The 15,728-nt window shown below is 55.9% G+C and overlaps 1 protein-coding gene across 3 annotated transcripts in view; it reads right to left on the reverse strand.

Moving 5' to 3' along the window:
* g6pd (glucose-6-phosphate dehydrogenase) overlaps positions 1-15,728 on the reverse strand; it is a 47,377-nt gene that overhangs the window by 14,164 nt on the left and 17,485 nt on the right. For all 3 annotated transcript variants that reach the window (XM_059949475.1, XM_059949474.1, XM_059949476.1), the window contains 3 exons: positions 13,370-13,528; positions 9,263-9,388; positions 8,328-8,421 (listed from right to left, as the gene is read on the reverse strand). In XM_059949475.1, coding sequence (XP_059805458.1) covers positions 8,328-8,421; positions 9,263-9,388; positions 13,370-13,528 — 379 coding nt within the window. The remainder of the gene's footprint in view (positions 1-8,327; positions 8,422-9,262; positions 9,389-13,369; positions 13,529-15,728) is intronic.

The raw sequence follows: 15,728 nt of genomic DNA on the forward strand, positions 1-15,728 counted from the left end.
GAGGAATGAGACCAAAAGCGCGGCTGTCGGAACGGAACATAAAAGACTCACCAACATGTACATCAGAGTCTCCCCACCTCCTTCTCTCAGCGTTACGTCAAAAGCATTGGCAACCCGAAGGCAGGGGCATGAAATCCGCATTCTTACAGTGAATTGAGCGGTCACCTGATACTTACATTAAGTTCATCCACCCCTCTCCTCCTGAAGCCAGAAGTGAGGGAACACTGTGGAAATTCAACAAGTGTGTGTATGGTTGAGGAAATACATCACGTTACTAGTAAAATCAAGGAAGTGATGTTGAAAGCAGATGGAAAGATGTGGCCAGTGGATCCAGCTGTTTTGTTACTGGAGTATTTGCCAGTCACGTAGAGACTCACTAAAACTTGCCACAACACTCATCCCTCAGCTGACGTCCTTGTTTCGGGTCGGGTGTGAGGAACCGTGATTGAAATGGACGTCCCTGCTGCTGACGGGAGCAGTACACCTCCACCGAGAGAGCCCCATCAGGAACCTTCAGACAATCCGCACAGAATGCCCCCCGAGGGGATGCAGGGCGACTCGGGCCAAAGGTACGACGGACCCCAGGCAGAGCCGACCCAACGTCACGTCGGACGTCCAGCAGAAAGAAATGCCGCGGTGCGAACTTTACACGAGGCAAACAAGATCGCATGCAGAATTCAGTCTGGAAAAGCAATCCTGAAGTTTCAACAGCTTGGAAAAGTTAGCTCACCAAAGCTCGTTGAGTTGAGTGATGCCCCACTTGGAAATCTCCCTGGTGGACACTTATTGCACTGATGGGGGAAGAGGGAAGATTTGCTCCTCTCTGGTGGGGATCAAAAACAATCCGAAGAGTTGTACTGACTACGCTGGCAAGAGAAACCCTTGCAACGTCTGCAGGTATTGACAATGCCGTTTATCTGGCCACACACAATTCCGAGCTGTCCATGGTCACCCAACGAGGACAACTCTACAAATAACTTGTGTCACAGACAACGGCTCTCTGGTTGATACTGTGGTGACCCACTTCCCAGCGCACTGGAACCGGCTCACAAAGCGGTGCGCGCCGGCATTGAGGCCAGTCCCAAAGAGGGTGCCAAGCCTGCTTCAACAGCAAGGGGAAAACCCGTGCACGGGATGGGACTGTGAATACACGGCACCTACAGCATTCCAGCCCGGGGAGGACGGGAACAGGAAGGCTTTAAAGCGAGGCCACGAAGTTTGAATAAACCTCTTTTTGCAACTGCAGCTCACCGACTCTGCGTCGTTATTTCAGCGCTGCATGTAGCACACCACTACAATTGGTGACCCCAACAGCCCAAACAATATTTGGACTGGAGATGAACGACGCCGCATCTGTTCATGCAGATTCGTTCAAACTGCCAAGCTTCTGGACGCTGCGATCTCACCTGTGGTTCCAGCAAGCAGAAGCCCAATTCCACATTCGGCAGATAGTCTCGGATGCCACATGTTACGACTACGTGGCAAGTTCCCTCGACCAGGAAACAGCGGCCCAGGTTGAGGAGTTCATACAGTCTCCCCCAGCAGACGGCAAATACACAGAATTCAAAGCCCTGCTCATAAGGACTTTCGGACTCTCACGGCGCGAGCGGGCTGCTCGCTTACTGCACCTGCATGGTTTGGGAGACAGGCCTCCGTCAGGTGAACGAGATGCTGTCCCTGGCCGAAGAACACAAGCCCTGCCTCATGTTTGAGCAGGCATTCCTGGAGCAGCTGCACGAGGTCATACGCCTGCTGCTGTCCGACGCGGATTTCAGCGACCCCCGGAAGGTGGCAGCCCGGGCAGACTTGCTGTGGAAAGCCAAGGAGAGTGGGGCGTCCGTCGCACAGATCACCAGGCCGCGCTCCCAGCAGCAGACCAGACCAGGCCCGGCCGCAGAGCCCGCTAACACCAGAGGCAGGAGTGAGGAGGCCAACGAACAATGGTGCTTCTACCACCAGCGGTGGGGCGCAGAAGCCCGCCGCTGTAGCCCCCCCTGCAACTTCTCGGGAAACCCCAGGGCCAGCCGCCGCTGATGGCTACGGCGGCTGGCCATCGGGATAGCCTCTTGTATGTGGGACAAGCAGTCGGGACGCCACTTTTTGGTCGACACCAGAGCCGAGATCAGCGTCTTACCTCCGACGAGTTACGACACCCGCAACAGGGCACTGGGTCCCCCCCGAGGGCCGCGAACGGCAGCACAGTAAGGACCTACAGCACCCGTACAGTAAGTACGGCTACAGTTCGGCTCCAGCCGGTTCACGTGGGACTGGACGCCGTAGCCCAACCGTTCCTGGGGGCGGATTTTTTGCGGGCTCACAATCTACCGGTCGACCTGCAAGGCAAGAGACTGGTCCACGCCGAGACCTTTCAGACGTTCTCCCTGGGTGAAGCCCAGTTGCCGGCCCCACACCTCGACTCCATCACGCTGTCCGACAACGACTTCACCAGAGTCCTGGTGGATTTCCCATCGGTTCTGGTGCCACAGTTCACGGCAGCCATGCCCAGGCACGGCGTACAGCACCACATCCCGACCCAGGGACCACCCCTCCACGCCCATGCTCGAAGGCTTCCCCCAGACAAGCTCCGACTGGCGAAGGAGGAGTTCCGGAGGATGGAGGAATTGGGGATCATCCGGCGGTCCGACAGCCCATGGGCCTCCCCCCTGCACATGGTGCCCAAAGCGACGGGAGGCTGGAGACTGTGCAGCGACTACCGCAGGCTGAACGAGGCTACCACACCGGACCGCTACCCTGTGCCGCACATTCAGGACTTTGCAGCAAACCTGCATGGCGCACGGATCTTCTCCAAGGTAGACCTCGTCCAGGGATACCATCAAATCCCGATGCATCCTGACGACGTCCCCAAATCAGCTCTCATCACCCCGTTCGGCATTTTCGAGTTCCTCCGCGTGCCGTTCGGCCTGAAGAATGCCACACAGACGTTCCAGAGGTTAATGGACGCGGTGGGACGCGACCTGGACTTCGCTTTCATCTATTTGCACGACATCCTCATAGCCAGCAGCAGTCGTCAGGAGCATCAGTCCCACCTCCGTCAACTCTGCGCCCGACTGAGTGAGTACGGTCTGACAATCAACCCGGCCAAATGCCAGTTCGGATTCAACACAATTGACTTCCTGGGCCACAGGATTACTAAAGACGGGGCAACCCCTCTGCCCGCCAAGGTAGACGCGGTCAGCCATTTCCCCCGACCCAACACAATCAAAGGCCTTCAGGAATAAGTGGGTTTGGTGAATTTCTACCACTGCTACCTCCCTTCAGCTGCCCGAATCATGCGCCCCCTGTTCGCCCTGATGTCGGGTAAGGGCAAGGACATTACTTGGGACGCTTTCATTAAAACCAAAGAAACCTTGGCAAACGCCGCGATGCTAGTGCACCCCAGAACGGACGTCCCTACCGCCCTCACAGTGGACGCATCTAACACGGCAGTCAGTGGAGTGCTGGAACAACTGATCGAGGGTCGTTGGCAACCCCTGACGTTTTTCAGCAAACACCTACGACCACCTGAGCTCAAATACAGTGCTTTCGACTGGGAACTGGTGGCGCTATACCTGGCAATCCGGCATTTCAGGTACTTCTTAGAAGGTCGGCCCTTCACCTCGTTCATGGAGCACAAACCGCTTAACTTTACGTTCACAAAAGCATCCGACCCCTGGTCGTCCCGCGAGCAGCGACATCTGTCCTACATCTCCAAATACACGACGGACGTCCGACATGTCTCGGGAAAGGACGATGTCGTGGCGGACGCCCTCTCCCACCCTAATATCCAAGCCCTGTCCCGGGGGTAGACTATGAAGCGTTGGCGGAGACGCAGCAGGCAGACGAGGAGATCCCTAGTTACAGAACCGCAGTCTCCGGTTTGCAGCTCCAGGACCTCCCCGTGGGCCCAGGTGAGAGGACCCTACTCTGTGATGTCACCACCGTTCAACTCCGCCCCGTCGTTCCAACAGCCTGGCAGCGGCGTGTTTTCGAATCCATTCACAACTTAGCGCACCCCTCCATCAGGACAACCGTCCGGATGGTAGCCAACAGGTTCGTTTGGTACGGACTCCGCAAGCAGGTCAAAACGTGCATGCACTGCCAAACAGCCAAGGTGTAGCGGCACGCCAAAACCCTGCTGCAGCAGTTCCACCCCACCCACCGGCGTTTCGACCACATTCATGTGGATATCGTGGGCCCCCTGCCAGTGTTGCGCAGTGTCACCAGATGGCCAGAGGCGGTCCCTCTCACCGACTCCACTTCCGAATCCTGCACCCGAGCACCGATTGCCACCTGGGTATCTCACGTTGGTGTACTGGCCCACATTACCTCCGACAGAGGCGCCCAGTTCACCTCCAGCCTGTGGTCAGCTATGGCCAGCCTTTTGGGGACACAGCTGCACCACACAACTACTTACCCCCCACAGTCGAACGGACTGGTGGAGCGTTTCCACCGTCACCTGAAGTCGGCTCTCACAGCCTCAAGGGGCCTAACTGGGCGGACAAGCTTCCCTGGGTCCTACTCGGCATCCGCACGGCGCCCAAAGAAGATCTGCACACCTCGTCGGCCGAGTTGGTGTACGGCGCACCCCTGGTCGTCCCAGGGGAGTTCATACCAGCCCCAAGGGGGCAAGAGGAAGATCCCGCAGCAGTTCTGGGCAGACTCCGCGAGAGGCTCGGTAGCCTGGCCCCCATACCCACTTCGCAGCATGGGCAGAACCCGACCTTCGTACCCAAAGACCAGCAAAACTGTAAGTTCGTTTTTGTACGACGGGGCGGGCACCGTTAAAGCGGCCCTACGGGGGGGGCCGTTTACAGTGATCAGAAACAACGGGTCCACATTCGTGCTGGACATTGGGGGGAAAGAGGAGGTTTTCACAGTGGACCGACTCAAACCGGCCCATGTGGACGTGGCGCAGCCAGTCGAGATTCCAGCACCACAGCGCAGAGGCAGACCTCCCAAACAGAGACCAATCTAGACTGTAGACACTGGGGGGCGTATCGCCGGTTCTGGGGGGGGGGGGAGGTGTTATGTGGCGACCCACTTCCCAGTGCACTTGAACCGGCTCACAAAGCGGTGCGCGCCGGCATTGAGGCTGGTCCCAAAGAGGGCGCCAAGCCGGCTTCACCAGCAAGGGGAAAAGCCCGCGCGCGGGACAGGACCGTGAATACGCGGCACCTACAGCATTCCATCCCGGAGAGGACGGGATCAGGAAGGCTTTAAAGCAAGGCTGCGAGGTTTGAAAAAACCTCTTTTTGCAACTGCACCTCACCAACTGCGTGTCGTTATTTCAGCGCTGCGTGTAGCTCACCGCTACAGTACCATCAAACCCAACAAGCCACGTACAGAGAAGAGACTTCGTCCAGAGATAAACAGCATCAAGGAACGTGTCCAATAAAACCCATCAAGTGCCATGGTCCACCAGTAAAGGACCAAGTTGCGGACTGACTGACAAAGAATGGAGCACCAGCTCCCGTGCTGTGAAAGGCCCTTAGAGGAGGCATTTGGCAGCTTAAGAACTGTATCAAAATCAAGGGTAGCTCCGTTCATTTGGACAACGTCAGCAGTTATGGGCACAAACACAAGGGTGGCGGTTGGGAGGACAGAAAATGGCAGCCCGGTGAACTAACCAAAAACAGGGAAACTAACGTTGTTAAAACAAAAGGAAATTTTGTCTTCGTTTAAATATTATCACAGATGCACACTGGTATTCCCTCCACACCGTCCCATCACACACTCCCGGGGTCAGACACAGAGTGAATCTCCCTCCACACCGTCCCATCACACACTCCCGGGGTCAGACACAATGTGAATCTCCCTCCACACCGTCCCATCACACACTCCCGGGGTCAGACACAGAGTGAATCTCCCTCCACACCGTCCCATCACACACTCCCTGGGTCAGACGCTGAGTGAAGCTCCCTCCACACCGTCCCATCACACACTCCCTGGGTCAGACACAGAGTGAATCTCCCTCCACACCGTCCCATCACACACTCCCGGGGTCAGACACAGAGTGAAACTCCCTCCACACCGTTCCATCACACACTCCCGGGGTCAGACACAGAGTGAAACTCCCTCCACACCGTCCCATCACACACTCCCGGGGTCAGACACAGAGTGAAACTCCCTCCACACCGTCCGATCACATACTCCCGGGGTCAGACACAGAGTGAATCTACCCCCACACCGTCCCATCACACACTCCCAGGGTCAGACACAGAGTGAAACTCCCTCCACACGGTCCCATCACACACTCCCGGGGTCAGACACAGAGTGAAACTCCCTCCACACCGTCCGATCACATACTCCCGGGGTCAGACACAGAGTGAATCTACCCCCACACCGTCCCATCACACACTCCCGGGGTCAGACACAGAGTGAAACTCCCTCCACACCGTCCCATCACACACTCCCAGGGTCAGACACAGAGTGAATCTACCTCCACACCGTCCCATCACATACTCCCGTGGTCAGACACAGAGTGAATCTCCCTCCACACCGTCCCATCACACACTCCCGGGGTCAGACAGAGTGAACCTACCCCCACACCGTCCCATCACACACTCCCGGACTCAGACACAGAGTGAATCTCCCTCCACACCGTCCCATCACACACTCCCGGGGTCAGACACAGAGTGAATCTTCCTCCACACCGTCCCATCACACACTCCCGGACTCAGACACAGAGTGAACCTACCCCCACACCGTCCCATCACACACTCCCGGACTCAGACACAGAGTGAACCTACCCCCACACCGTCCCATCACACACTCCCGGACTCAGACACAGAGTGAACCTACCCCCACACCGTCCCATCACACACTCCCGGGGTCAGACACAGAGTGAATCTCCCTCCACACCGTCCCATCACACACTCCCGGACTCAGACACAGAGTGAACCTACCCCCACACCGTCCCATCACACACTCCCGGGGTCAGACACAGAGTGAAGCTCCCTCCACACCGTCCCTTCACACACTCCCGGGGTCAGACACAGAGTGAATCTCCCTCCACACCGTCCCATCACACACTCCCGGACTCAGACACAGAGTGAATCTCCCTCCACACCGTCCCATCACACACTCCCGGGGTCAGACACAGAGTGAATCTCCCTCCACACCGTCCCATCACACACTCCCGGGGTCAGACAGAGTGAACCTACCCCCACACCGTCCCATCACACACTCCCGGACTCAGACACAGAGTGAATCTCCCTCCACACCGTCCCATCACACACTCCCGGGGTCAGACACAGAGTGAATCTCCCTCCACACCGTCCCATCACACACTCCCGGGGTCAGACACAGAGTGAATCTTCCTCCACACCGTCCCATCACACACTCCCGGACTCAGACACAGAGTGAACCTACCCCCACACCGTCCCATCACACACTCCCGGACTCAGACACAGAGTGAACCTACCCCCACACCGTCCCATCACACACTCCCGGGGTCAGACACAGAGTGAATCTCCCTCCACACCGTCCCATCACACACTCCCGGACTCAGACACAGAGTGAACCTACCCCCACACCGTCCCATCACACACTCCCGGGGTCAGACACAGAGTGAAGCTCCCTCCACACCGTCCCTTCACACACTCCCGGGGTCAGACACAGAGTGAATCTCCCTCCACACCGTCCCATCACACACTCCCGGACTCAGACACAGAGTGAATCTCCCTCCACACCGTCCCATCACACACTCCCGGGGTCAGACACAGAGTGAATCTCCCTCCACACCGTCCCATCACACACTCCCGGGGTCAGACAGAGTGAACCTACCCCCACACCGTCCCATCACACACTCCCGGACTCAGACACAGAGTGAATCTCCCTCCACACCGTCCCATCACACACTCCCGGGGTCAGACACAGAGTGAATCTCCCTCCACACCGTCCCATCACACACTCCCAGGGTCAGACAGAGAGTGAATCTCCCTCCACACTGTCCCATCACACACTCCCGGGGTCAGATATAGAGTGAATCTCCCTCCACACCGTCCCATCACACACTCCTGGGGTCAGACACAGAGTGAATCTCCCTCCACACCGTCCCATCACACACTCCCGGGGTCAGACACAGAGTGAATCTCCCTCCACACCGTCCCATCACACACTCCCGGGGTCAGATATAGAGTGAATCTCCCTCCACACTGTCCCATCACACACTCCCGGGGTCAGATATAGAGTGAATCTCCCTCCACACCGTCCCATCACACACTCCTGGGGTCAGACACAGAGTGAATCTCCCTCCACACCGTCCCATCACACACTCCCGGGGTTGAAGATTGGTTCAGAAATGGGAGTGGGGGGACCGGACTTGCCTTCTCATCCCGGACATCATCAGAGTTGGTGGAGGCCGGCTTCTCCATGGCAACCAGACACAGCATCTGCATCATGTGATTCTGCATCACGTCCCTGGGTCGCGGGGGGGGGGGGGGGGAGGGAGAGAGAGAGTCGAGTCAGTGAGGTGGGGCTGGGACGCGCAACCCCTCTGCCTTCCTGACACCCACCCCACGACACTGCCAGAGCCTTCCCAGCACCCACGCACCAGGCTGAGGGAAGACAGCAAAGGAGATACAGGGAGAAGGGAGGAGAAGGGAGAGCAAAGGAGAGTGGGGAGTGAGATACAGGGAGAAGGGAGGAGAAGGGAGAGCAAAGGAGAGTGGGGAGTGAGATACAGGGAGAAGGGAGGAGAAGTGGGGTGGAGGGTGGGGTGGCAGAGAGAATGAGAGAGAGGCAGACTGAGACACACAGACAGAGAGGTGCTGGGGGAGGAGGGAGAGAGGGGGGTGAGAGGGGGGAGAGGAGGGGGGAGAGAGGGGGAGACGGAGAGGGAGCAGGGGAGAGGGGGAGACGGAGAGGGAGCAGGGGAGAGGGGGAGACGGAGAGGGGCAGGGCAGAGAGGGGAGAGGGGGAGGGGTGAGGGGACGGAGTGGGGGGAGCGCGACACACACACACACACACACACACACACACGGTGTGACACAGAAAGGGCAACAGAGTACTTCTTGTTCACACTTAATTCTCATTCAACCATACATGAAGATTCACGAATCCAGCCAAAAAAATCACGTTCCGCAGAGGAAAAAGTAAAGCCCAGTACCGACAGTCCCACAGCACAGCAGATAAGACAGCATTAAACATACAGTCAGACACGAATATTTATATCCCACACGCCTCGCAAACTGAAGATGCGTGGGAGTCACCGGCAAGAACGAGCAATTCTGCGGATGAACGCAATCCGAGCAACCCTTACCGGATGATCCCAAACTCGTCGAAGTAGCCCCCTCTGCCCTCCGTCCCGAACGGCTCCTTGAAGGTCAGCACGACGGAGGCGATGTTGTCCCTGTTCCACACGGGCCCGAAGATCCGGTTGGCGAACCTGGCGAGACGGCGCAGGGTGGGAGGTGGGGGGTTAGTGTCTGGGAACGCAGGGGCCCACGTCGAGCTCGACTGCCCCCCAACACCCCTGAACCCACCACGTTGTCCGGTCCTGCCCCAATACTCTCACCTGCAGCAGGGAGGTGTGAGACGATTTTCCTCCTCCCAGAGTTTAACACCTAGCACACCCCCCATTGCAAAATACCCAGCCGTTCCCACCCAGCCGACGAACCGAGGCATCTACAAGGTGGACACAAGCACCCACAGGTGAGCAGGCCCTGACCCGGGGGCGTCGGGGCAGGAGGAGAGGGATTTAGACGGAACCGCGGGGGGGGGGGGGAGGGCAACCTTCTCCACGCGGAGGGTGGTGAGTGCATGGAACGAGCTGCCAGAGGAGGTGGTTCGAGGCAGGGACGATACATCATTTCAGAAGCACTTGGTTCGGGATGGAGAGGGCAGGGCGTGGAGGGGTATCGCCCGAGTCCAGGAATCTGACTGGGCACCACAGCCAGCATGGTCTGGTTGGGCCGAAAGGTCTGTACCTGCACTGTATTGCTCCACGACTCTATGACACTATGACACAGTACAGGTCCCTCAGCTCACGATGCGGTGCCAACCCTAAGATCAAGCTAACCCTCCGTTTTGGCTCCGATCAGCCCACCTAAGAGGCTTATTAAATGTCCCTTATACAGGCCATTGCAGGCACCACTCGCTGGGTGAAGAACTTGGCTCTTTAAATTTCCCCACTCACCATAAAATTACACCCTAGGAAAAAGTTTCTTATCATCTCGACACCTCTCTTCCTCGCTCACTCCAGAAAGAAAAGCTCTAACTCACTCATAAGGCACGCTCTCTAAACCAGACAGCATCCTGGTGAATCTCCTCTGCACCCTCTCTAATCCAGACAGCATCCTGGTGAATCTTCACTGCACCCTCTCTAATCCTGGTGAATCTCCTCTGCACCCTCTCTAATCCTGGTGAATCTCCTCTGCACCCTCTCTAATCCAGGCAGCGTCCTGGTGAATCCCCTCTGCACCCTCTCTAATCCAGGCAACATCCTGGAGAATCTCCTCTGCACCCTCTCTAATCCAGGCAACATCATGGTGAATCTCCTCTGCACGCTCTCTAATCCAGGCAACATCCTGGTGAATCTCCTCTACACCCTCTCTAATTCAGGCAGCTTCCCGGTGAATCTCCTCTGCACCCTCTCTAATCCAGGCAGCGTCCTGGTGAATCTCCTCTGCACCCTCTCTATTCCAGGCAGCATCCTGGTGAATCTCCTCTGCACCCTCTCTAATTCAGACAGCGTCCCGGTGAATCTCCTCTGCACCCTCTCTAATCCAGACAGCATCCTGGTGAATCTCCACTGCACCCTCTCTAATCCTGGTGAATCTCCTCTGCACCCTCTCTAAACCTGGTGAATCTCCTCTGCACCCTCTCCAATCCAGGCAGCATCCTGGTGAATCTCCTCTGCACCCTCTCTAATCCAGGCAACATCATGGTGAATCTCCTCTGCACACTCTCTAATCCAGGCAACATCCTGGTGAATCTCCTCTACTCTAATCCAGGCAGCATCCTGGTGAATCTCCTCTGCACCCTCTCTAATCCAGGCAGCGTCCTGGTGAATCTCCTCTGCACCCTCTCTATTCCAGGCAGCATCCTGGTGAATCTCCTCTACACCCTCTCTAATCCAGGCAGCGTCCTGGTGAATCTCCTCTGCACCCTCTCTATTCCAGGCAGCATCCTGGTGAATCTCCTCTACACCCTCTCTAATCCAGGCAGCATCCTGGTGAATCTCCTCTGCACCCTCTCTAATCCAGGCAGCGTCCTGGTGAATCTCCTCTGCACCCTCTCTAATCCAGGCAGCGTCCTGGTGAATCTCCTCTGCACCCTCTCTATTCCAGGCAGCATCCTGGTGAATCTCCTCTGCACCCTCTCTAATCCAGGCAGCATCCTGGTGAATCTCCTCTGCACCCTCTCTAATCCAGACAGCATCCTGGTGAATCTCCTCTGCACCCTCTCTATTCCAGGCAGCATCCTGGTGAATCTCCTCTGCACCCTCTCTAATCCAGGCAGCGTCCTGGTGAATCTCCTCTGCACCCTCTCTATTCCAGGCAGCATCCTGGTGAATCTCCTCTGCACCCTCTCTAATCCAGGCAGCATCCTGGTGAATCTCCTCTGCACCCTCTCCAATCCAGGCAGCATCCTAGTGAATCTCCTCTGCACCCTCTCTATTCCAGGCAGCATCCTGGTGAATCTCCTCTGCACCCTCTCTAATCCAGGCAGCATCCTGGTGAATCTCCTCTGCACCCTCTCCAATCCAGGCAGCATCCTGGTGAATCTCCTCTGCACCCTCTCTAATCCAGGCAGCATCCTGGTGAATCTCCTCTGCACCCTCTCTAATCCAGGCAGCATCCTGGTGAATCTCCTCTGCACCCTCTCTAATCCAGGCAGCATCCTGGTGAATCTCCTCTGCACCCTCTCTAATCCAGGCAGCATCCTGGTGAATCTCCTCTGCACCCTCTCTAATCCAGGCAGCATCCTGGTGAATCTCCTCTGCACCCTCTCTAATCCAGGCAGCATCCTGGTGAATCTCCTCTGCACCCTCTCTAATCCAGGCAGCATCCTGGTGAATCTCCTCTGCACCTTCTCTAATCCAGGCAGCGTCCTGGTGAATCTCCTCTGCACCCTCTCTAATCCAGGCAGCGTCCTGGTGAATCTCCTCTGCACCCTCTCCAATCCAGGCAGCATCCTGGTGAATCTCCTCTGCACCCTCTCTAATCCCGTCAGCATCCTGGTGAATCTCCTCTGCACCCTCTCTAATCCAGGCAGCGTCCTGGTGAATCTCCTCTGCACCCTCTCTAATCCAGGCAGCGTCCTGGTGAATCTCCTCTGCACCCTCTCTAATCCCGTCAGCATCCTGGTGAATCTCCTCTGCACCCTCTCTAATCCAGGCAGCGTCCTGGTGAATCTCCTCTGCACCCTCTCTAATCCAGGCAGCGTCCTGGTGAATCTCCTCTGCACCCTCTCTAATCCAGGCAGCATCCTGGTGAATCTCCTCTGCACCCTCTCCAATCCAGGCAGCATCCTGGTGAATCTCCTCTGCACCCTCTCTAATCCAGGCAGCATCCTGGTGAATCTCCTCTGCACCCTCTCTAATCCAGGCAGCATCCCGGTGAATCCCCTCTGCACCCTCTCCAATCCAGGCAGCGTCCTGGTGAATCTCCTCTGCACCCTCTCTAATCCAGGCAGCGTCCTGGTGAATCTCCTCTGCACCCTCTCTAATCCAGGCAGCGTCCTGGTGAATCTCCTCTGCACCCTCTCTAATCCAGGCAGCGTCCTGGTGAATCTCCTCTGCACCCTCTCTAATCCAGGCAGCATCCTGGTGAATCTCCTCTGCACCCTCTCCAATCCAGGCAGCATCCTGGTGAATCTCCTCTGCACCCTCTCTAATCCAGGCAGCATCCTGGTGAATCTCCTCTGCACCCTCTCTAATCCAGGCAGCATCCCGGTGAATCCCCTCTGCACCCTCTCCAATCCAGGCAGCGTCCTGGTGAATCTCCTCTGCACCCTCTCCAATCCAGGCAGCGTCCTGGTGAATCTCCTCTGCACCCACTCTAATCCAGGCAGCATCCTAGTGAATCTCCTCTGCACCCTCTCTGAAACATTCACATCCTTCCTATAACGAGGTGACTGAAACTGAACACAACACTCCAAGTGTGGGCGGACCAGGGCATTACCCTGTGGCTCTTGAACTCAATCCCCTGAATATGAAGGCCAACAGGACGTACTCCTTTTTCACCACCCTCTCAACTTGCCCGGCAACCTTGAGGGATCCGTGGGCGTGAACGCCAAGATCTCTCAGTTCCTCCGCGCTGTCAGGAACCTTGCACTCTTCCAAACTAAATCACTTCGCTCTTCCCCAGGTAGAACCAATTCACCCCAAGCCACAGCGCCTCAGGTAGGCTGCCCCCCCTCTTACCGGATGACCATCAGGTTCTGCACCATCTCCTTGCCCAGGTAGTGATCGATGCGGTAGATTTGCTCCTCCTTAAAGAGGGAAGCAAGGTGGGCAGCCAGCTTGTTCGAGCTCTCCAAGTCCTTCCCGAACGGTTTCTCCACGATCACGCGGTTCCAGCCCCTGGTGACATTAAAATTATAGCATCACAGAGGACCACAGCACAGAAGCCGGCCCTTCAGCCCATCTAACCCATGCTGACCTCCTCAACTCGCCTCGTCCCATTGACCTGCAGGGCCGCACCCCTCCCATCCACGCCTTAAACGCTGCACTCGAACCCACGGCCACCACTTACACTGGCAGCTCGTTCCGCATGCTCGGAGTCAGGGGCTCCCAACTTTCTTTGAAGTGAAACGGACCCCTACCGAGGAGTCTGTGGACCCCAGGTTGGGAAACCGCCCCCCCCCGCCGCTCTGCGTGAAGAAGCTCCCCCTCAGACTCCCTTTAAATATTCCACCCTCAAGGGATGCTTTCAAAGAACCCAACAGAAGACAACGAGAAAAAGCAATAAGGAGAGGAAAGATGAAACAGCATGGTAAACTAAAACAGGACGTCATAAGTTTTTTTCCACATATCTGAAGAGCAAAAGAGAGACAAGAGTGGATATCGGACCACGGGAAAACAGAGAGTTAGAACTGTCAATGGATTTTATTAGGCAAGTCTTAGCAGTATATCAGAGATTCGAGTGTCAGGGACATCAATAAAAATTGGTAACAGTCGACAGGGACATATTGAATTTCTTTAGCCTCCCGAGGAAACAGAGGCCTTGGTGAGCTTCCTTGGCCGTGACGTCTATGTGGTTGGACCGGGACAGACTATTGGTGATATTCTCAGCCAGGCACATGAAGCTTTCAAACCCTCAGCATCGACGATGTATACGGGAGCCTGTGCACCTCCCCTCGTTCCTGAGGTTAGTGACCAGATCCTTTGTTCTGAGCTCGTCATGACGCCGAGCTCTCTCACTGTCCCCTGACTCGTCGTTATTGGAGCCGTGGCCCACTTCGATGGGCGTCGCCCGCAAGCTCACCGACGGAGCACGAGCACAATCTGCCCGCGCTGTCGCGAGTGGACAGGGAGTGGGACAGCTGAGGCCGCAGCCTCCTGGGGCACCAGCAATGAGAGTATGCTGGCTGCTTTGCCCAGTCAACGGGGAACTTTGACAGAGCCAGTTGACCGTGAGATATAGGAGCGGAATTAGCCCATTTGGGACAGCACGTCTGTTCCACCATTACATCAAGGCTCAGCCAATTTTCCTCTCCGCCCCAATCCCCTGTATCCCTCCATGTCCCGACCAATCAAGAGTCTATCAACCTTTGCCTTAAATTTACCCAATGACTTGGCCTCCACAGCTGCCTATGGCAATGAATTCCACAGATTCACCAGTCTCTGGCTAAAGAAATTCCTCTCCATCTCCGTTCCAAAAGGACTCCCCTCTAATCTGAGGCCATGAGCTCTGGTCTTAGACTCTCCCTGCACTCTCCCTCTCCATATCAACTCTTTCAAGGCCTTTCACCATGTGATAGTTTCCAATGAGGTCACCCCTTATTCTTCTGAATTACAGTGAAAACAGGCCCAGAGCCATCGAAACGCTCTTCACGTGACAAGACGTTCAATCCTGGAATTATTTTCCTGAACCTCCTTTGAACTCTCCCCAACGCCAGCGTATCTTTTCTTAGATAAGGGGCCTAAAACTGCCCACAAAGCTCTGCGAAGCCTCACCAGTGCTTTACAAAGTCTCAACATGACATCTTATCTCTGGTTTCTGTAACTTGCTGTGCCACGTCCCAAGGATAAGTAACGATAAGCCCCTGATATATCAGAAGGATAACTGAGATCAGTCAGCAAATGCAAACGATGCTACTAATGCCATTACCTTAAGGATTTTGTCCATCTCTGGTATGTGGACACGAATAGAGAGTACAGCACAGTACAGCCCACAATGTGGCCAACATTCCCTCTAAATTTCTCCCATTACGGCCGTGCAGACCAACCGTTGCCCTGAGCAGGAAATCTTCTACACGGCCTGAGAACTGCGCTGCACGTCAAGTGCTTTTTTTTGTGTAATATGCACATCATAAACCACAACTCACAACACAAGTAAACGACGGCAGGCACTCAGAACAACTGGCAGGCTCAATGGCAAAAGTAAAATGTTCTGACTAGATGGCGTCAGCGTTCAGCAGGCCGGCGGTTCATAAAGAGTTACCGACTCGTTTTGTGTTTATTGTAACAGTGTTGTCACTTGAAACGCTGACAATGTAAATATGTTGAAGCTCTAGAACATTCCAAAGTAAAGGCTGTGGTACGTTTAGTATTTAGCGAA

This window comes from Hypanus sabinus, chromosome 24, assembly GCF_030144855.1.
Source record: "Hypanus sabinus isolate sHypSab1 chromosome 24, sHypSab1.hap1, whole genome shotgun sequence".
Lineage (NCBI taxonomy): Eukaryota > Metazoa > Chordata > Chondrichthyes > Myliobatiformes > Dasyatidae > Hypanus > Hypanus sabinus.